Source organism: Mytilus californianus, unplaced genomic scaffold (genome assembly GCF_021869535.1).
Source record: "Mytilus californianus isolate M0D057914Y unplaced genomic scaffold, xbMytCali1.0.p SCAF_8, whole genome shotgun sequence".
Lineage (NCBI taxonomy): Eukaryota > Metazoa > Mollusca > Bivalvia > Mytilida > Mytilidae > Mytilus > Mytilus californianus.
Genome location: NW_026262734.1, coordinates 23,564,594 through 23,588,792, shown reverse-complemented (window position 1 = coordinate 23,588,792; position 24,199 = coordinate 23,564,594). Strand labels below are relative to the sequence as shown.

Here is a 24,199-nt window from a genome sequence, read left to right as displayed (position 1 = left end):
AAAATAAATAAAAACACAAATTGCCGGACAGAAAGTCACAGGACATAGGGTGATATTAAATATTAAAAAAAAAAATTATAATGTGTCTCAGTTGATATTAAGAAAATAAAGAAAACAAAAAGAAAGAAAATTATAATCGCAAAAGCCCGCTTTCTCTAATGAAATAAATTTTAGTGTCTGTCTTATTGTTTGTTTTATCATTTTGGAATTAATTAGATATTTTTTTTACATTATTAAGACACAGAAGGAATATTCTTTGCTGTAAAATCAAAGAGTAAATATTGTACCATACAAAATAAAAGACAACTCATTCGTTGTTAAAAAAAACAAATAAAAAACAGGCAACTTTGATCGATAAAAGTATAATAATTATAATAATAATTTTCTACTAAGAAAACAATTTGTGATCAACACAAATAATATTAAGTGAAAATATTTATTTTAAAGATTTAAAGAATACACCCACATTTCAGTACTTTTTAGCTGAAAGTTCGTTTTTTTATTGTTCATAATAAGAAAATAGAACAATTAGGAACGGAACGAAAGTTATAATCGCAATTGCCGTTTTCTCTTTTCAAAACAACTCTCGTTTCTGTATGATTGTTTATTTCACCAGTTTAGAATTAATTAAATATTTATATATTATTGTTCTTTAATACAAGAAAAATTATAATTATTTATTTTAAAAAATGTTTCGAATTGGTAATGTAGAGCCGTATGTTATCATCAATAATATCGAGTACTTAATTTGAAACATCTCCGTTTCCGTACCATATCGATAATTAGAACTTACCCAACGATACGATTGACGAGTGTCAAGTCCAGTCCAGTCAATATATGATGTCCCAGATCTTATCAATAATATCAAAATTTAATGAGAAATTAGTAGAACACTTAATAATTAAATAATATTTAAAAAGGAATAGATTTAACTTTTTTTTAATCTTTGATTATTCGTGTTCTATCAATCATTTAATCTTGAGAGAACTGTATGTCAGTGCTAAACTTGTTTTAAACAATAATCTTGCTTTGAAATTAAAAATGGTAGAAATTTCAGGTGACACGGTAGTATTTGCATGATAAAATACATAAAAGCACTAGTGGCCTTAGGTTTATAAAGATAACAAAAGAAGTAAACGGTCATTACACATATTCAAATTCATTTCTGAATATTACAATGAAAGTACTTCAGTTAACTGTGTATGTAGAATTTTGGGCAGTGTTAGAAAGTGGTGAAAATTCTAAAAAGGCTATCATTATCCCAATGGGTCAGGAAATACTACCGTGCCACCTTAACTGGGATATATATGTTTACACTAAATTAATAAAAGTATTTTTTTTTACCTATTCAATTTGTAAGTTTATCAATGAAAAAATGATTAAGGGCAACTAGAATAAAAACAAGCCCTTAAATTCCACCACTGGGAGTGAAAATTGCTGATTCAGCAAATTTTGCATGATCTGTGGGAAATAATGTCAAAATTTACCTAGAAAGTAAAATTTTATAATTTTTAAGTAACTTGCAATAAATTTTTAATTATAAATGCTCGCTTTAACTTTTTGCAGTGTTTGACTCATTTGCAACAACTGGAATTTGAGACGCGACATATTTTAGTTGCTTGTACGTCCTATAATTTTCACTGAAATAAATAAAATGCATAATTTTTTTATTTTGTACAGCTATACTAATTTTGTTTCATGTTTAATTTGTAGTTCTGTCGTAACATGACACCAGTATGAGCTTTTTTTAAACCAGTATGTGGTTAAAGGGTCCTCACTTATTCAATTAGCCTTCATATTTAGCTGAAATAGAGATAGCACTAGGGGTTTCCTTACATTGATAAGACATTTTTTTGGACAAAGAATGTGATTATGATTGTATGTCAGATAGATTAAATAGTTTATTCATTTTTATGCATATGTCATGAATTTTCTGACCCTGAAAAGCACAAAAAGGTAAATTGATTATGTAAGGGGACATAATTTAACTTAATGCATACATGAGAAAGAGAAAAACAGTCAACTTAGAGATATATTCTAGTACATGTATTGTCAAAAAGATTTTAGAATAATAGTTAACTTCCATCTAAAGAATCTTGTTATGTTACCTACCTAATCTGGAAATGCTTTAAGGAATGTAAGGCATGCTGTAAAATGTGTAATGGACTTTACTATCTTTGTTCATGATTTGGTACCTACCCAGACAACATTGGTACGTTGGCACAACATTGGCCCAACCTACCTACATGCATTGGCCCGACGTTGTTTTTAAACGTTGGCCCAATGTATAAGTGCAAAGTGGCCCTATGTTGGCCCAACGTGATGGCTAAACGTTGGCACAACGTTGTAAGGTTTTATACAATACATTGGCCCAACGTTGGTCCAATGATGGAATAATACTTGCCGATGTTGAACAAACGTTGGGCCAACGTAGTAAAACAAACTGTTAACAAACGTTGGCACTCCGTTGGTTCAATCTGTAAACTTTCCTATCCATATGAAGGATACTAAAATCCCTTCCAGACAACAACTGCAATAATTCCTGGTTCTTACATCAGTTCAAAATGGCGAAAGTAATACTTTTTTTAAATGTTGCAATTATTGCGTTTTACAGATCCACTATACCATGTTGTGTCTTACATACTACCCGAAAATTTTGTATTTTGCCACTTTCTCTCAATCTTCCTGAACATGCATGAAATATTTGTCAATGGACGTTTCAGTTACCAACAACCAATCAATCTTTCTCCAGGAATTGTACTTCTGAATTTTATACCCATATTTGTATGAACTTAATCAACGTATCCATGTTACCTATTTTTCTTAAATAATATAAATACAAAGGTATGATTAAATATAATTTATTATTAGCTAGACAACCAGCAAATTTTAAAAAAGTCTTTTTTGTATCTATACGTTGCTAAATCAGATCTATAGAATGAAAATTTTAAAGTCTATTCATGATAATTCATTTATCCCATTTGTATAATATCATTACAGTTTATGTTGCAATATCCAAGCTCTGTATGACGGCCTTGATAATTCATTGTATACAGCTATTTTTCTAGTTCTGTATTCCAACATGGTTTTTATTCACAAGAGTGTTACTTTTGTTTTCTGCTACACTTTGTTTTGTCACTATTTCTGGCTCCGTCTAATGTTACATCCTTTTAATATCCAGTTTAGCATATCTTCATAAAAGTTATTTCACTACATGTACCTCTGTAATAAAGTGATGAATAAATGAGTACTCAATGTATGTATATTTAGAATATATTAAATCCTAAAAAATAAACAAAGAGACAAAAAATGCATTGTTTCTGGTGTCCTGGTACATTACAATAGTTAGAAAAAATACTCTTTTTTGATATTTGCACTAGCCTATACAATCCAAGGCAAAAGGCATATTGCATGCTTTACCATAATGGCTAGACTTAACCTCGCTAGCTAGGTTAAGCAGGACAATTGAGTGAAGAAATGGATACAGGAAACTTTGTCAAAAAACGTTCTAAGTAAATAAATAAAACTAGTTGAAAAAAAACACAAAGTCAAATCTAAATACACTAGCATTAACGGTAGTATTAAACATTTTATGCATATATATCTGTGAAATTCGAATCCGATGTAGCATAAATGATGGCTATTATGTTAACTTACTTTCTTAAACTTATTCATTCTGGGCTATCAAATGGTAGAATGCATTTTTTCCCATCTCCATTCCCATGCATTTTCTAGCCAGGATGTTGTCAATAATTTCTATTATTCCTAGCTCTGTATTATTCCTTTTGCCCTCTGAATTATTTTGTCTTCTGTAGTACTCAAATATCTAACCTATAAATTTATATTTAAATGTAAAATTGTATATTAAAAAGAAAAGCTACTTCAAGTAATTCAGACAATAATCTTTATAGTCTTTTTCTTTTCATAAATATCCTTATGTGTGGTATAGTCTTTTTTTACATCCCCCTATTTTTTTTTATATTCCAAGCGTCAGCTTTTTGTGACTGATATTTACTCCTACAAACTATTCAAATATCCGTTTTCTTTTGCAAAAGTTTTGCCGAGGACAAAAAACTAAATTCAGTCGAGTCCGTATAATTATATATAAATTACAACATTCTTGCAATGAATTTGATAAATAAATATTCTATTTGATATCTAAAACACTGTTACACATGCAAGTGTGTATATATGATCAGGTTTCACAAATATATCGTATATGTTTGCATGCGATTTAGAAATAATAAAACTAACAAATTCATTTATATTTCTATGAAGTAGAAATCATTATACCACATTTCTGAAACATTACGGAACAAGGTACATCTTAAGACAGATTTTTTCCATTAACTTCAGTAATAGTGATAAATGCAATCGTTATAGATTTCACAAATAAAACATTAAAATATTAGCAATATACAATTTGTTTGATGATACTAATGTTCAGTGGCAAATATTTCATGATTATTTAGGATTAAAATGGTTTAAACAAAATCTAGAAAATATTTCGCCAGAAATGTATAACTTCAAGATCAACATTATAAAATGATAGAAATTATATGTTTTGATTTTGAACAACATCCCTCAGATTAAAAAAAAAACATATATGTTTGTCATTCACAATCGTATATATAACAGAATTTTTAAAGTTATAACTTACATGTCACTTTCTTTTTCTTTGAACCTCAGATAATATGATTTTCTCTTTTTGTTTTCTTCGTTTCACTGCCTTCTTACAAATACACAACAGGAAATAACCACAAAAGTGACCATCCCATTACATTCAGATTGCCTATAAACTTAATTACCATAGCAACTATCTTTGAAATTTGTCTAACATATGGTCAACCTTATCAGAATGTGCTTGATTAACAGACTGGCTGTATCAAATATCACTCTGTATATAATTGCTAAATCATTATGTTTCACAAAGTTTAATGAATAAAGTTATAATAAATAATGATTGCAATAAATTTAAACTTTTAACCAGGCAATCTATGTTAACGATATATTTTTTTTTATTACAGTAATGATATTCCAGTATAAATTTTACCTGACTTATATATAGAGTATAATATAGGATCAACGTTGGCCCAGCATTGGCCCAACATAGAGTTGTAAATGTAATTTCAGTTGTTGAACCCTTTCGGTATAACATTAACTTTTCATAAAGCATGCAGCAATCGAAATCATCCGTCTTCCCAAGAGAAATAAAGCGTAAAATATTTCATAATCAATTTTTATTAACAAAATTTCATATCGGCCCTATTTTGCTACTAACGTAATGCCAACGTTGGCCCGATTATTTATAACCAACATGAGATAATAATATGGATTTACAACAGCAGGCCAACGTTGGGCCAATGTTGTGCAGGCAACACCAACGTGCAACTAACGGACCGACAATTTGCCAACGTTGGGCCAATGTTGTGCAGCCAACAACCAATGGTCGACCAACGGACAGATAATTTGCCAACGTTGGGCCAATGTTGTGCAGCCAACACCAACGGTCGACCAACGGACCGACAATTTGCCAACGTTGGCCCACTGTTAGTCTGTTGACTGGGTATACTGTTTCTTTCAGTCAGATTAACTAGGAATAGAGTTGTCAATCCAATAATTCCTCCTGAATCACCATGTTTCACTTCTGTGTTGATTTGAAACATCATATATTTGGGTTTTGTTCACTCCTTAAGTAAAAGTGGTAAGATGAAAAATAGTGAATATCTGCCAGCTGGTGTAGGGGTATAGTCTTTTAATTTTTTTGGGTAAGAAATAAGTGCTAACTAGTATTCTTTATTGTAATATGTTTCCTAGTAAGAAGTCTATGCATCATAGGAGTCATTACTGGTTTCAAGTTTGTGATTTCCGGAATTAAGGTTGCTCTTTTGTGTACCCTACTTAAGTCAATGTATCTAAACAATGTGATTAGATAAAAAATACAGTATCTACTGAACATACTTTCCGAAACTGAGGGATAAATCAGGTGTAGAAAAATATGAAACAATTTTACATAAGGTGAAAATTAATTTTGGGAATTTTTTTTAATTTTGTATTCACTGCATGATAAAAGACATAAAACCACTAGTGGCCTTAGGTTTATAAAGATAGCAAAAAAAGTAAACGGCCATGACACATATTTAAATTTATTTCTGAATATTACAATGAAAGTACTTCAGTTAACTGTGTATGTAGAATTTTGGGCAGTGTTAGAAAGTGGTGAAAATTCTAAAAAGGCTATCATTATCCCTATTGGCCAGGGAATATTACCGTGCCACCTAAAGGTGCTGTAAACATTTCAATAGTTGTCAGAGTGAAACAGGATGATGAAAGGTTATTTCATGCAACATTCGTAATTTTTATTTCCCGTGTATTTATGCATAAATTGTTTGCCTTGTTGAAATTCACAGTGAAAATACAAGACAAAGTCAACTGACAATAGGCTAGATTCAATATACACACACGATACAACGATCACGATAGCACAATTTGGAATACTGTATATTGATTAATTGCTCCATAGGGAAAAGTAAACAGAAGATTAATACGTCCAAATAACACAGGAAAATAATATATATATCTATAAAAAAACTTAGATGTTGGTGTTGATTTCATCATAGTTTTGTTGTACCAATGTCTTTTCAGATTGATTTTGCACCTCCAGTTGGTTATCAAGAACCAAATCGACCAGAGAAAAAACACGATGAGGATCTAGATATGGATGTATGTATCACATAGTGATTATCAAATGTTTTGTATAGGCAAATTGCATTTCAATCTCCTAAGCCCATATAAGCCCATATATGCTGGACAGTCGTGTTTAAGTGTCTTATATTGATCAGAGGTTAACAAAGGATGTGATTTATATGAAAAATATTCAATATATATTTATATAAAGGTCATCTTGTTTTTATCCAGGTCATCATGATTCTAAATGCCAGAAATCTAGATATTAATTAGGGCAGTTATAACTTGTGACTTATATATTTATAATGTTTGTGTCTTCATGGCTAATGATATGGCTCACGGCTTTTTTAAAAGTAAAATTCAAAAAAGAGAGTCCCTAATCAAATGGCAAAATCAAAAGCTCAAACACATCAAACGAATTGAAACTGTCATATGTCTGACTTGCAATTGGCATAGGCATTGGTTAACACAATATCTGTTTGTTTTGTTCACACATCGTTGTCAACATAATGGAATTTTATGCAACTATCATTTAAGTGAGAGGTTTAGCTAGCTATCAAACCAGATTTAATCCACCATTTTCTAGTAAGAACATGCCTGTACCAAATCAGAAATATGACAGTTGTTATCAATTCGTTTGATGTGTTTGAGCTTTTGATTTTGACATTTGATTAGAGACTTTCCGTTTATAATTTTCCTCGGAGTTCGGCATTTTTGTTATTTTACTTTTTCCTAATGTAGAAAATGGTGGATTATACCTGGTTTTATAGGTAGCTAAACCTCCCACTTGTTTGACATAAAATTCCATTATATTGACAACAATGTGTGAACAAAACAAACAGGCATAATAGGTAAAAATGTCAAAATTACAGCAGTCAACATTGTGTTATAATGGAAGTACACCACTAATTCATGGCCTCATTGCTTTCTATGTTAAATTCCTCAATTTCAAGCAGGCACAGTTCTTGTTTGCCTTAAGTTGAAACAAAGTGACAATCATTGCATGTCAAAGCAACACCTTATAGTGTGATTTACTAATAAAATCATCATACCTTTAATTGTTTATAAGAGAGAACTGGTTCCCGGAACTTCGAATGTACCAAAACAGGTACTTTGGATCTGAAAAACATGCAAAACATACCCTTCTTTTTAAATTTCACGCAATTTTTTTTTATTATTTCAAATTATATGTCAAAATGTGTTCTTCAATGATCACCAGTCATGCAGCTTTCATTTGATACAAAAATTTCCTAAATGTTCTTCATATGTTGAAAGTTACATGAATGTGTAAAAACTATTTTGTGTGCTACGCTCTGATATATGCTTTTTAACTGGGCTCGAATTAGTGGTGTTAAACCTATAACAGAACCAGACTTGTCAGGAGCCTTTAATTCAGTAGTTGCCGTTTGTTGCTGTGTTACATATTTGTTTTTCGTTCATTTTTTGTACATAAATTAGGCCGTAAGATTTCTCGTTTGAATTGTTTTACATTTGTAATTTCGGGCCATTTATAGCTGACTATGCTGTATGGGCTTTGCTCATTGTTGAAGGCCGTACGGTGATTAGTTGTTAATTTCTGTGTCATTTGGTCTCTTGTGAATAGTTGTCTCATTGGCAATCACACCACGTCTTCTTTTTTATATTTGCTATATTGACTTCTGCATTACTTACTTTCATTCTATGATCTATTTCAAGTAATAAAAAACATATAAAGCTTCAGTCCAAACACTATTTTACTGTTTTTAAGCTCAAATCGGACTGGTTGTAACATATGGGTTTTGCAATGAAAACTGCATTTAGATATTATCAATAGCCAATTTGATTATTCTTTTTCAATATGATCATGGTTCTAGTTTGTTAATTTCTACTAGACAAATAAAGTTCTTACCAATAGTCATATTCTTATCTGAGATTGTTATTTAATTAAAAATATATAAGTCCAAAACTAAGACATAATTGAAAATATTGTCCCCCTTTTTTCAAATTGGAAAAGGAACATTTTTCGTATTAACCATACCTCTGTGGTATGAAAAAAAGTTATGAAGAGTAATTTATATATCCTATATATGTATTTCTCTGTGCTGAGTGCTCTTGTGTTTGTTTGTACTGTATTCCTGTCACATAGTGTTGTCATTTTAGCGGTATTTTAAACATTGCCATATAAGCGTGAGTTTTGGATAGCCATAAAACCAAATTTAACCCACCATTTTTTCTGGAAATGTCCTGTATCAAGTCAGTCATGGCAGTTGTTATCTACAGTCCGTTTCTATGTATTTTGGCGTTTGCTTTAGTTGTTGTTCAATGTTTCTGTAGTTCCGTTGTTTTCCTCTTATGGTTGATGTGTTTCCCTCGGTTTTAGTTTGTAACCCGGATTTGTTTTCTCGCAATCGTTTTATGACTTTTGAACAGCGATATACTACTGTTGCCTTTATTTTTTTGATCATTGATGTTATATTTAGTTCTGATATAAACATGTATATCAGTTTACACAGCTTTGTGATAGATATATAACATTTATTGTAAGGTATAACTTTAATACATTAAAATATTTTGATCTCATATATAGATATAAGAAGATGTGGTATGAGTGCCAATGAGACAACTCTCCATCCAAGTCAAAATTTATAAAAGTAAACCATTATAGGTCACAGTACAGTCTTCAACACAGAGCCTTGGCTCACACCGAACAGTAAGCTATAAAGGGCCCCAAAAATTACTAGTATAACACCATTCAAACAGGAAAACCAACGGTCTAATCTATATAAAAAACGAGAAACGAGAAACACTTATGAACCACATCAACAAACGACAACTACTGAACATCAGTTTCCTGACTTAGGACAGGTGCAAACAAATGCAGCGGGTTTAAACGTTTTAATGGTACCAAACCTTCATACTTATTCTTGGTCGTAAATACTGACTTGCCACAAATTTAACCATAAAGGTGGTGAATTCACAGTCAAGCATTTATAAATAGTACCGTTATTGAATAAAGAATTTTACCTTTAAATATTTTTTCATGTGAAATAATCATTTTGTATTATAGAATAAAATTGTTAAAGGAAATAGATATTTTGCATTTTAAAATTAAATTGTGCAACATATCATAACCACATCACAGCTAAATGCCTCTTCTGAACATTTGAAGGTCCCTACTATGTATAAGTTACCTAAGCTACACAAAAAACCAGTAATATATCGTTTCATCTCGGCCTCTAGTGTATGTAGTTAGTGTTCTACAACTAATCGTTTAGTGCTTTTAACTAGTTCATTAACGTCCATTAAAGAACTTAGAATTAACTTTTTTAGTAAAATATATGAAAATAATGGAATTAACTATTTTTGGTGTGTAAAAAATTCTTTTGATGTTTTAGATGAATTACGTGCTTTTGATGGTCCTTTTGAATCTGTTGACAGTTTTGACTTTTCAACTCTTTACAGTACACTTCCACACAATCTTAAAACAAAAGTTTTCTTATTTAATCAAATGGTCGTTTGGTAAATCTGAATGCAAATATATTTGCTTCAACTCATTTACAGTACAGCCTTCTTCTCGAATGAGAAAGATAAATATCGTAAAATACTTACTAGAGGTGTGATGAGATGATTGAAGCTGTTCCTTTTCTCTACGTTTTGGCAACAAAGTTTATCGATTTAGGTTGTAGGTATTCCTATGGGTACTAATTGCGCCCCTTTCATAGCAGAATTTTTCTTATACTGTTATGAATCACAGTTTATAACCAAACTCAGAAAAGACCCGTCTAAATTGGATTTAATTGATAAATTCAGCAACACTTACCGTTATCTTGTAATATTTTTTCGTTACATAATCAAGAATTTTCGAAATATACTGCCGAAATTTACCCAAAGGAACTTACTTTAAATAAATCAAATATAAACGGTAATAACTGTCCTTTCCTAGATTTCGATATTTCAGTTTTACAAGGGGAACTCCACACTAAAATTTACGACAAAAGGTAGGATTTCTCGTTCCGTATTGTGAATTTTCCCTTTTTTGGATGGTGATGTTCCTTTGGCACCATCTTACGGTGTTTATATATCACAGCTCGTTCGCTATGCCCGTGTCTGTGGTGACGTTTTGGATTTCAATGAACGTTATCTATGTATTACTGGTAAATTATTAAGTCAGGGATTTCGTTACTTAAAACTTTTACTAAATTATTCCATAGATATAAAGATTTGGTTTTGAAGTTTGGTTGTACTTATTTAAAACGAGATAGCACATCCTAATTTTTACAGAGATGGTGTTTCGTGCCCGAAAATTTAGAAACGATCCTAGTAAACTTATCGATCCTTTAATAAACTTATTCTAAAAGGTTACCAATTCAACACTATAATTAGATCTTTGAATATTTTTTTTTATTGGTATTAATATTGATTTTGTTAACAGTGAGTTAAAAGCAAACTAAATATTATTGTTATATACATATGCACATATATTCATGGCTCTACAATCTGTCGATACCTGTATCTTTGCATTGCACAATTTCATGTTTTTCTCTGACTGATTATGACGTCTTTACACTTAATCTATTCGATGTTGGATGTAAACTGATTGATAATTTAGTCTTAAATGCATGATTTTTTTTATATTAGTTGTAATTGGCTTTGAACTAACTGTCAGTAACTGCGAGTACTCTCAGATCTATACTTATTGTTTTTTTGTTGTTGTGATATACAAGTACTCGACCACGTCCACTCTGTCTTTTGTAAGATGTATTTCTATTTGTATCCATCTGATGAGTTTTTTTATAGTTTGTTCTTATGTTGTACTCTTACACCACTGTCCCAGATTAGGGGAGAGTTGGGCGCCCGCTAGCATATTTAACCCCGCCAAATTCTGCATGTGCCTGTCCAAAGTCAGGAGCCTGTAATTCAGTGGTTGTCGTTTGTTGCTGTGTTACGTATTTGTTTTTTTCATTAATTTGTACATTAATTAGGCCGTTAGTTTTCTCGTTTGAATTGTTTTACATTTGTCATTTCGGAGCCTTTTATAGCTGACTATGCGGTATGGGCTTTGCTCATAGTTGAAGGCCGTACGGTGACCTATAGTTGTTAATTTCTGTGTTATTTGGTCTCTTGTGGAGAGTTGTCTCATTGGAAATCATACAACATCTTCTCTATTTTATACTAAGAATATATTTTAGATTCAAATTTGTTTTTAGAGAAAAAAAGTGACTCCTTGAAGTGTATTTTACTTCATTTTGCTTTATAACATTGATCAAATTTTATACTTTAAATACTGATTTATACAAGTGGTCTTCATGCTTATCATTATTCTAGCTTACCAGTTCAATGAATTCTCTAATGTGCATGTACTGATTTTTTTGTTTTTTATGATACTAAATGACGATTTAAATTTCAGTTACAGACATCATGTCATTATATCTTATAGCAATACTATGATTATATTATGCTCAAATATAAGGAAACTTTAGTCAAAGTCAGTATATGTAAGCGTCCTGTCTAGAGGTCAACTGTCTAGCTATTGTAATGCATTTTTACATAACAATTGACCTCCTGATTAATAAAACAGAAAAAGAAAATTGTTGCAAAATTCATGCAGAAATTACTAATCACAGAGGCAGTCAAAATATTTAGTCTACATTTGTTATGAACTACTACTATAAACTACTGTCACAATGTTTCAAGTACAAGTCAGTGTAAGATTCGAACATTTTTCACCAGAGAAATTTTATTATTGCTATTTTCTAAAATTTTCCTTTGATCTTTCCGTATGATTGAATTTCATCTCATGCTACTCGATTGGTATGGGGTTTTCGCATTGGAGCAGACAGAGAATGCAAGATGTCATTAGCCTAGGTCATTGACGTTTCCTAGAATTCAGCGATAAACATACTTTCACTGATCTTTTGAACTAGAGGACATTTCGTAACTACGTCTCATCTTAGGGCTCTTGCATTACAACAAGATTGTAGCAGAGAAACACCCTCACTTTGAAAAACCAGTGGTTATATAAAAATATATGTTGCACGTTCATATAATCAATTATTTTGACGTAAATTTATTATTATACAATAGAAAAAGGGAGAAGATGATCATTATTTGTCCGTTAATATAATGTAATGCAAAAATTGAGTCAGTATACAAGATTGTAAACCTGATCTGATTTGTTTATGGAATCCATTCTTTTGATTAGTTTAAGTCAAACCATTGACAATGGAATCTGTATTACTGCTTCTCCATTGTACAAGCAGCATTCAGGGGTTTGAAGAAAGACTATCGACACAGATTCACTATAATATCATGAATGTGCCAGGTTTAGGAGATATGCCTTTCTAAAAATATAACAATTTAAAAATAAAACAAAACTAGCTAACATATAATAGGTGTAACTCAAGATTAAGCAGTTGCTGCTTTCAATCAATCAGTCTTTTTGCTTTCTTTCTTTCTTTTTCTCCTATGCACAAGCTTCCTATCATAGGAACACACCTTATCGGATAAAATAAAATATGAACACACATAGCTAAATGGAAAAAATCTGAATTTTAAAAGAAGTTTAAGTCATAAATTAAAAAAAAGTTTGATAAGGTAGTCTGTTTTCAGCTAAAATAACGGTCTTTTATGAAATACGATCACATTTCATTATAATTTTATGAAATAAGGTGCACTAAAAATGACACTCCTGGATTGAAATTATCATTTATGATTTTTTTTATCAAGTATGTATTTTCAGTAAACATTTATTCTTTGTATATTTCAGAGTCCATTAGACATGTCCAAACATCAGGATAAAACATTTACAGTAGGTATAAAATAAATGAGATGAAAACATAAAGTGTAATTATTATGTTGAGTTATATGGATAAACAAGATTTTTGTAGTATGTATAAAAAAATAACATAGTTAGTTATAATAATGTCTTTGGCTGTCTCATAATAGGTTTTCAGAATCTTTTTTTTTGTTAAGGTTGAACATGTTAATTTGATATTGATTTTCAACATTATGCATTTTTCATTGAAAAATAATCTTATATAGTCAAAGCAATATATGTATAAAATGTAATACTCTTATTGAAAATATTGGAAATTATAAACTGTTTTCTGCTCTTTAGTCGGGTTGTTGTCTCTTTGACACATTTCCCCTTTCCATTCTCAATTCTATTATGTATTCTGTATTATTCTTTACATTTAAATTTAGGATTAAACTTTCATTTCCAGCCTTCTACTCCTTTACAGTTTACTTCTTACATGGTAACAGAACACTTTGTTTACTATGGTGACTATGTTGAACGAATCTATCCCATCGAACTAGATACTACAGATACAGTTAAGTCTGCCTCATATCTTGACTTACATCTAGAAATTGACAATGAGGGTCGGTTGAAAACAAAACTTTACGACAAAAGAGTTGATTTCAGCTTCCCAATTGTGAACTTTCCATTTCTATGTAGCAACATTCCAGCAGCGCCTGCATACGGAGTATATATCTCCCAATTGATACGATATTCCCGGGCTTGTGTTTCCTATCATGATTTCCCTGGTAGAGGATTGCTGCTCACAATCAAGCTATTAAAACAAGAGTTCCAAATGGTGAAGTTGAAATCATTCCTTCGTAAATTTTACGGATGCCATCACGAGTTGGTTGACCGTTATGGAATAACCGTTTCACAGATGATATCGCATATGTTCCTTATGTCGTAACTACAATACCCTTCCCTTTTCACGAATGTGACTTACCGAATTAGACTATTTTCCGGATTTGTAATAACATAAGCAACACGACGGGTTCCACATGTGGAGCAGGATCTTCTTACCCTTCCGGAGCACCTGAGATCATCCCCAGTTTTTGGTGGGGTTCGTGTTGCTTAGTCTTTAGTTTTCTATGTTGTGTCATCTGTACTATTATTTGTTTGTTTGTCTTTTTATTTTTGGCCATGGCGTTGTCAGTTTGTTTTCGATCTATGAGTTTGACTGTCACTCTGGTATCTTTCGTGCCCCTTTGTTAAATATTTAATTTCAGGCATTTAGTGGTTCTGGTAATAGGTTAGATGGAAAAAAGATTGGTCTGTATGCTGCACCAGAAGTTAAAAAGTCAGTTCCACATGAAAGGTTAGATAAACCTTAAGCTTATGTTATTGAAATCAATGTATTAAATGCAGAGACATGGTCTTTTACATATTATCCCATTTATCATTTCAAGACTCCCAGTTTAGGCAGAGGTGCTAGCGGAGTGTCTAATATGGTTCGAGGGATGATAGCCTGGATAATATGGAAAAAGCCGTGTCTTAATGTGTTTATTATACCCCTGATTGTAGGTTCCATGTAAGCAGAACACTAGACAGATATCCTATATAGTAGTCTGAATGTGATAACAGACCAATATGAAAATGAATATCCTTGTGCTATTTAAATTTATTTGAAATAACGACTTTTTCAGGTAGATAGAAACCAAACAGATATTGAAAATCAGAGAAATAATAGATTTTTTTTTTCAAATCGTCCATCAATCCAGGCAGAATATTGATTTTAAGTGGAAATGCCCTTTACCATTGGCGTTTTGTTTAAAAATGATTCATATATAACCTGGATTAAAAAAATATGTATTTCTTGTACAATATCTGTTCAAAATGTTTGTCTTGCTATTATTTAATTTATATATGACGTCATTTTCAATTTAAACAAAAGATCACAATTTCAATTTCCAGGTACAGTTGATCTCGTATCCACTTCATATTTTTATCATAAATCCAAAATATAGCTGAACATTTCCAAAAAATGTTTATTAATTGAACATATTATAAAACCAGAAGTGGGACTCGTTTAGGGATGACAACAGGCCCCTAATAAAGGATAATCAGCAAGTCTTGCACAATTGATATAAATTTATTTGTATATATTGTATCGAAATAAACAAGGAGACAAATTAACATAAACACGTGTTGCTTGTTTCTTATTTCTTAATATATAAATTTATATAATAAGAAATCCTAAATGTTGGAATAAGCAGTATAAACCCCTAAATTGAAAGGATTATCAATAGCAGAAAAGCTATTGATACTTGCTTAACTTGCAATATTAAGGTTGTTGCATTCACATTAATTTATTTGAATTTCAGAGGAATCCCAAACTAGAAAACATAAGAAAGGTACCATTACATTTATCAGAACTCGAAGGAATAACGAGGTAAAAAGATTCACTTTTAATGTCTTCTTGGTTTTAAGTTCTCATTGGCGCATATATTTTACTTCACATATTTTTTATTCATATCTTATACCATAATAGAAATAAAGTATACGTAATTATGCTTTAATGATTACTGTTAAAGAATTTATGGGGGATGCAATTTCAAAGATTCTTTAAAAAATGGCCTGTAACTATTAGTTAAGTGTATAATTGTTTGATTTGTGCAACTACTGTAGATGCAATTGCTTGCACTGTACAGGTTTAGTTCTAGTGATTTAAGATTAAAAAAAGTTTCTTGAATGAATTTTAATTAATTACAAGGTTTCAATCTATAGCATCAAATTATACTGTATAGTAAGCTAAAATAATTCAAACGAGAAAAACCAACAGCCTGATTTAAACGATATATATATAAAACAATAAACGAAAAACAGTTACTGAAATATACTTATTGTATTCATATTTCGGTTAACATACAAACCTGTATATATATTCACAATATCCAAACCATCCAGTTCATCTTTTAAATGTGACTTTTCTATTCTGCAGGAGGCGGAAAAAAAAATCGAAGCATTTTCAGGTCGAGGTCAAATATTAAGAAAGAAAGAAAGAAAGGGAATGAAAGGTTTATGTTAATCTAACTTTGGAATGAAGAACTGGCCAAAGATGTGCAGAGGACGTTTATTTACTTATTTTCCTTAGAAAAATCTATTGTACTTCTTTGACATGTCTGTCTTGGAATATACTGTGAAACATGTACATATAGACTTAATAAGAGGATTAAAGACAATAGGAATATGTTTGCAGAAATAATCAACTTGTGTTAATTTGCAATATGTTATAGAAATACAAGATTAAAATTTTATGTACAGTCTCTAGTGTGTTTTCAATAACATATCTTCATGCCCAGAAGTAACTCATGAATATTTGTACATGTGACAGATGATCAATCCGTTTGATACAGATTTGCATACTTGTTTATATATCTTCAAAACGCTGCGACGGGGGCATAAAAAAAGATACTTTTATTAACACATTGACACCAAAAACAAATGCTAATTTTAAGGCAAATAAGGTGAATATTTTAATTGGCAAAAATATTATACTGAACTTAATCAGTACTTTTATGATCTAAGACATTGTGTTCAAATTTCAAAAGATTTGGTTAAGAGGTACCGTCCTTCAACCAAAGAAATATCAATTTTTATGATCGAAAGGCATAATTCTTGAACGAAAACCATCCAACTGGAACTTGACCTGAACTTTTATTGTATTTTTATTTAGTAGTTTTAGTCAAGTGGTTTCCAAATAATCATCTGGAAACCAATTTGAGTAAACACATTGTACTTAATGTTTTATCAGTTGATTAGTTTGTAAGGATGAATACATACTGCAATTGGGTAAAGCAATAGGCCAAACACTTCTGGATGAGGACAGTAAGATTTTACAATAACATAATGTTTACTATGAATTGATGTGAAAGGTTAACAGGAACATTATTCCATGTATAGTGAGGGTAAACATATAGAGTCTACCACTGCATCAAGTGTATTATTATGTGTACCTTGTGATTGACGGGGGTACATTTATAACAAAAATAACATTTGCTAGCTCATTGCGGGCGGAGGTGTTTTATTTCAAAACTTAATTTGTTAAAGGGGTTGACACAAAACACATATTCACACATGTAAATTTGGCCTGAATCGCTGAACTAATGTTTTTGTTGCAAAATTCTGAATTTTACACCTTTGCTTTGTGTGGGACACCTGAGAAAATTTCTGGAATGTTCAATTTATATAATCCTGAAATTCAGCTTTCCTTTCTTTGTACCAGCTTCCTGTTATTAGGAACACACCATAGCGGGTAAGATTTAATAGTTAAATTTGGAAATGTGACGTAATTCAGCTCAGTCAAATTTTATGGAGTTCCCTATTTATTTTCTCTAAAAATTAGATCATCGTATCGAACCCATCGTATGTCAACTGGACACTATTCATTTATAATGGATATTTTGCATCAAAGAATAGGTAAAAATTAGTATATATGCAAACATTTCTGGCCGTCAGTGAAATTGGGTCTCAGCGGACCAGTGGAATAACCTGTCTGGCTGTCAGATTTAACAGTGACCTGTTAACAGCAAGGACTTTGAATGCTTCTTCATATGTTTTGAATCGGATTTAAATAATGAGAACTGGAACCTAACGTCAGGAGAAATTCTCACTATAGTAGGACATTTCCCAGATGAGGGGTATGTAGAAGCTAAACTTTCTTGAGAGCAACAAAAACAGGAGGCAGGTGGATTTGACAAGAAGACAAACGTACAGAGGTTAGTACATGCTGGGACTATTATAATATTAAGTTTGTAGGTACATGTAGGTATTAAGTTGAAAGGAAAGGGGATTACCATTTGATTTTGTAGAAGGATGATTTTGAAAATAAACATCGTATCCACTAAATAGAATAAGCATGCGTAACAAGTGTTGAAATGAATAATCAGTCCGCAAAAGATCCTCCTGCCCCCCCCCCTCCCCCTTTCCCTAAAAAAAAAGAAAATCAAATGTTCATCTAATTATTTGTCAATTTGTTATACCTTGCATAAATGGCCATGGGGATACCAGCAATTACTAGACAATTAATAAGTACAAAAAATGCAATACAAATTTATTAAAGGCAGACATTATCAAATGATTATTGTTGGCGTACCACAGAATTAGTCAGCAGGGGGTGTGCTCAGGCAGCTAACTAGTACATGATCAGGGAGGGAGTATGGGGATAGGAAGCTCTAAGGACTTAGCAATAAAAAAACAATTTCAACAGTTTCTCTGTTTTCTTTTTGTTTTAGAATTGTTTGTAAATTGAAAATTATTTAACAATTGTAGCCCTTGTATGAGGTCGTTACGAGAATACATTGTGTATGTTGACCTAAAGAAGTATATTCACTGAGGGAAAAGTCTGTGTTTCAAAGTATAGAAGTACTGAAATTTTTAGGTTTCTAATTTAGATATTTTGTGTTAGGCGTTAGTAGGTAATGAAGCCGAATTTCTATTAATATTGATTTTTTCAAAAACCAATTTCTGGCTGTTAATGATTAAAACAACTTTAGAACATGCTTGCTACATCATTTATAATGGGAAAATAATTGGATTTTTAAAATATTTTAAAAACTTTGTAAATAGAGTATGTGATAGGTACAACAATTGAAAGTGAGTATAACTTAAGAATATTTAAATATGGCTTCCACATCATATTTTGCAAGGGTTATTATTACGGGAAATCTTAATTTTCATTTTATTCAGTACTAAAATGACATTCTTCATAATTTGAATCACCGATATTTTTGTATATTACTTATTGACAAAAAATATATTTATTAAGAACGTATTCCGTACAAACAATAGCATTGGGGACAACCATATCCTTATAGAAGTCCATACAAATTATAAATAATTAAACAATCTGGGTAAATAAATATATTTAGAATAAACAGCAAAACCAAGTTATTAAACCAATGCAATACTTTGAACAATCATATTTTGGATTGGTTCAATCTTACTTCAAATCTGTCAGAATGATATGTCATAGGAATATTCTAAACTGTTCTATGCCTTTTTGTTCTTCTTTGTTGGCATATTTGCTAGTTTTTTAGTGATTAAAATTATAACACAATGTTGACTGCTGTACCCCTATTTGTGACATTTTTGCCTATTATGTCTGTTTGTTTTGTTCATACATCGTTGTCAATATAATGGAATTTATACGACTGTCATATAAGTGAGAGGTTTAGCTAGCTATAAAACAAGGTTTAAGGTAGCACATGTACAATACAAAGATTTTTTCACACTAAATCAGACAACTTTAAACTGATGTAATTGTTTTCATCCAGCTTTAAATTTTATAAATGAGGTACCAAAAGAAAGAAGAAAGATTAATCTTTCAAATGCTGATAATTTCATTATGACATAATTATTACATAATTAATTATTATGTAATTAGTTGCTATATTGTGATGTTCACACTTGAATTAAATTAGCTTCTTTATTATTCGTACCAAACCAAAAATATTTTATAGATTCTTGTACAACACAGTTTGACCTCTAAAAGGGTTTCTCAGATTTTTCATATTGTATTTCATTCTCTCATAAACCTTCAATAAAGTTTACAACCTCAATTCATAAGAGATCACTAAATTTAATTGGATATAAAATTTGTTCTGTTGATGTTTTTGTTAATCTGAGACACGGTTTTGAAGATAACTGGCCAAGGAACAACATGTGTGAAAATCAGGCATATAGGGCACCCATCTAGGAGCTAATTTCATTTAAAACTTCATTTTCATGATAAAAACGAATGTGTCACAATTGAATAAATAAGGATTTTCCTACTTGTACCCCATTAACTTCAATATAATTCACACATATACCATGGGGATACTTCAGGATTGGCCTTTAATCATAAATCAATTAGGTTTTGACCAGTAAGAAAGCATTCCATTTCAGCAATTCTAAATATATAAAGAAAATGCGCACCCTATGCATCAAAAATCAGATCTGGCGTGAGATGTTATATCATTTTTGACCTTGTTGTAAGTCAGTTGCTACTGATATGGTTAAAAACTCCACCCTACATGATAAACCTTTACTATTAATGATCTCAGAAGTTTAATTACACATTGCACTTACTTTTTTCAATATGGATTTTATTCTTTTAGTACATAAAATAATATATCTTGTTTTTTGCATTGTTACAAAAAGTAAGTTATGCATGTGTTCACAAAATGATCAGTTGGTCAGTCTAGAGGATCCTTATGGGGGATTTCTAGAATTATAATTGTATACAACGGCAATATGGTGTTTTACACAAAGTAGATTTTTTTCATTTTTGCAGTTTGAAAATGAATTATTTAATTTGTATTTTCCTTTAAAAATAATTCATATTTAAACATTCTCCTCAAGAAATTCTAGTATAAACATCAGCAACATTTAAAATTGTTGTACAATTATATTTGTTCAATATCTATACATTTATAGTTTGATTCTCTCTATATCTCCAAATAGTTGTATTGTTTTTTCTCCTGGCAGCTCTAATATAGAAATGTATTTTTAATTGGAATTCATTATCTTCATTTTTCTATAAATCCATAATCCATCTCTTTTTCATAACTGTTATTTTTATTGCTGGTCAGTGGTCATAAAGCAATCAAATGATTCTATTGATTAACCACAAAGTACTGCCCACATGTTCTTATCTTGTATCAGTAAGACACGTACATTTGTTTATAAAACTAATTATCATCAAAACCCATTAACAGTGCAAGATATGTAAATAAATTTTTCTTCTGTGGTTTTGAAATATTTAGAAGTAACAAAAACAGCTGAAAATGAAATTTTGATAAAATTTAGTTGCTTTTGTATTGTGCTACCTTAATCCATCATTTTCTGCATTAGAAAATGCCTGTACCAAGTCAGGAATATGACAGTTGTTAACCATTCGTTTGATGTGTTCGAGTTTATGATTTTGCCATTTGCTTAGGGACTTTTCGTTTAAAATTTTCCTCGGAGTTCGGTATTTTTGTTATATTTCTTTTTTCTAGAAAAAGCTCTACCACAGAACTATTCGTAGGTAGCTAAAAGTGTCCATATTTTCTAGTGTGCAATTATTCTTAATGACGTGCGATGACCAATGTATACCAGTTTTAGTTTTCGAGGAGGTCGGAGGGAGTTTACTGCATGTTCTCTATCATACTAATTTTAGGTAAAAAGATTAAAATAAAATATTTAGTCTGTTTTTTTTTTTATTTTAAAATTTTTTTCTTGGACAATAAATTGTAAGTCATGGTTCCAAATGTTGCTATACATCTAAATGCCAAAATAGTTTTTAATGGCGGTATATTATATAGGTCATTGCAAAATGGAATATTTTTGTTTCTCTAATTCTTACCCGATTTATCCTTTTCCTGACCCGTTGATAATTTTTATTTAATCAAAGAATGGTCCGTTTGATCTCAGTTCTCCATTGGTCAAAATTCGATTATGACGTCAAACTTTCTTGCTTTCCTCTGAATTTCGTATTGTGACGTCATGAAAAAGGTGACCATGCCTGATAACGTCACATAGAAAAAACACATCTTTTTGCACACCATTAGAAAAGAAGGATTAAAATTGTCTGTATATCATCAATAAATCATTATACAAATAGAATCTACCACCAAATCTCGTGTAATACGATATTTATCCACTCTCGTTAGTTAAATTCTAAATATTTAACTGTCCAGACAGGATAAATATCGTATCAAACTTGATGCAGTGGTAGAATCTATATATATGTATATAGATTGACTAGAAACGTTCAGCAAAAAATATCAACAAAAGTCAATAAATATTCAGCCAAAATTAAACAATGTCGTAAAACTTTGAAAATTACTCGGCAAACGGACCTTGGTCCGAGAATTAACCATGTTATGTAAATGGACAGAGGAAGAAACGACATTTAAATACAAAATTCGATAGAACCTTATCTGAAAATGGGTAATAAATAGTTCTAATTCTAAACTTAACAGACATAATTTTTAGTCCGTTCTACTCACATAAAGACGTTTTTTATAAATTAAATTTTCGGTACGATAAGCAGGTTGATGTGCCAAACTTTAATTTCAATCTCTTAGTTATAACGGAAAAAAGTTATACAGGATGGTATGCCATTGTTCAAAATACAGAGCAGATATGAGGAAATGTTCGTTTAACACCTGATGACATTTTATCACCTTTAACAACTGGTACGAGTTTTGGGGCACGTGTATGTGCTCTAAAACAGAGTACAGATTACGATATGTTGGGGAAACTCCTTTCAACCGAACAACATGTTATGTTTTTGGGGAATTTGCCCCAAAATATTCAGATGGAGATAAAAACGTGTTAATAGAAATATACCTGAATTTGCATCGGATTTTTTATTTAACTTCATCAGATGTGTGAGTATAATTTTAGGGCTCGAGCCCAAATCTATACAAGCTTTTCCTAATCAAATATACAAACATTATTTGTTTCGTATTGACATAATTCATTCAAGTGAAGCAGAACATAGAGAATAATATAGATTTCTGTATTTCAAAAAGAAATCGTTTAAGATAATGGTAAGCGAGATAACTCGACCTAACTACGATAATTAAGTTTTTTATAGAAGCAAATCGTTAATTGTTTTATTAAATAGAATTAGTCAGAGATCAATCAAATAATATTTGATTGTAAGTGCCAGTCGTGGACGCACTATCCGATGACTGTCCTGATGGGAGATGATTAGACTGTTGACCCCTGTTGCTATTAGACGTTAAGAAAGCCTTTTGTTCATCTAATATTTAACAATGAGAATACTTTAACAGATTTACCTCATTGTAACTTGAAGCGTATGACAATTTAAACTCGGTAATAATTCGCACTGGTTTTCAAAAAGTTGTAAACTTTTGTTTTACTTTCGATGTAAGTTTAACCGAGTCATTTTGTTGAATATAGAAAATTACATTGATAAATGAAAAGGAAACAAAATAATACAGAAATGGTAATTATAAAATCCTATCATATACTAAAAGTTGATAGTTCAGAACTGACAGTTGCTTTATAAATTTATGTACAAATCTAAATTGATACAAACTGCGCACTAATAATCTATTATATACATTTATTGCCTAACACCTGTAATTAATCCACCACAATTTCAGAAAATGAGAGAAAAAAAATGGTGTCATAAGTTGTAAGAGCCGTTTAAGAATACTGTTTCATGTGTCGTAGGTATCAGTATATGATAAAGTTTGTGATCAGTTCACTGAGATGAGACATCTCTGTGTTAATGATTCATTTATTAATTAAGATTCATATAATGAGTTGTGATGTACAGTTTGAGTAATCAACATAATAGTTAGGAAATTATTTGCATGCAATTTTTATCGCTGAAATCTTTTTGAACAAGATGTTTACATTGACAGACCTTTTGAGATATTGGTACAATTTACCCTGGTTGTATAAACTAGGGATGTCAACATGAACTCGAGTACTCTAGCATCGCTCGTTAGTTCTGATTTTTGAATACCGAAATGATACTCGACTTATTAGTTTCCTTTGAAAACATTGAATCTTTCTTTCCAGTTAATTTTCTTTCAGAACACACCGGTGATTCCTCAATATCATGCCTATGTAAATGTGGTTTCTTTAAGATTACAAAATTTAAATGTTGCTTGACCAGTTTGACTGTGTAGTAATGGTAATAATTTATATTCATATATGTGTTTACCAAATTATGAATTAGATTAGATGAATTGTTTTACTAAATAAGTACAATTATAAATGAGCTGCTAA

At 30.9% G+C, this 24,199-nt stretch overlaps 1 protein-coding gene and 1 long non-coding RNA gene across 22 annotated transcripts in view; one reads left to right on the top strand and one right to left on the bottom strand.

Moving 5' to 3' along the window:
- The window catches only part of LOC127711442 (ubiquitin recognition factor in ER-associated degradation protein 1-like), a 410,122-nt gene that overhangs the window by 193,027 nt on the left and 192,896 nt on the right, over positions 1–24,199 (top strand). For 10 of the 20 annotated variants that reach the window (XM_052217501.1, XM_052217499.1, XM_052217497.1 and 7 more), the window contains one exon: positions 6,646–6,723. The exons of 9 other annotated variants lie outside the window; for them this stretch is intronic. In XM_052217501.1, coding sequence (XP_052073461.1) covers positions 6,646–6,723 — 78 coding nt within the window. Of the gene's footprint in view, positions 1–6,645; positions 6,724–15,816; positions 15,855–24,199 lie in introns of all 20 variants that reach the window. One more of the 20 variants, XM_052217507.1, reaches the window with a different exon arrangement.
- LOC127711446 (uncharacterized) lies at positions 2,846–5,403 on the bottom strand. 2 transcript variants are annotated; one of them, XR_007986705.1, is made up of 3 exons: positions 4,661–5,403; positions 3,658–3,831; positions 2,846–3,222 (listed from the first exon to the last, which is right to left on the bottom strand). It is a non-coding gene; the product is annotated as an uncharacterized LOC127711446 (long non-coding RNA). The 2 variants fall into 2 exon arrangements; XR_007986706.1 differs by lacking the exon at positions 4,661–5,403 and adding an exon at positions 4,016–4,474.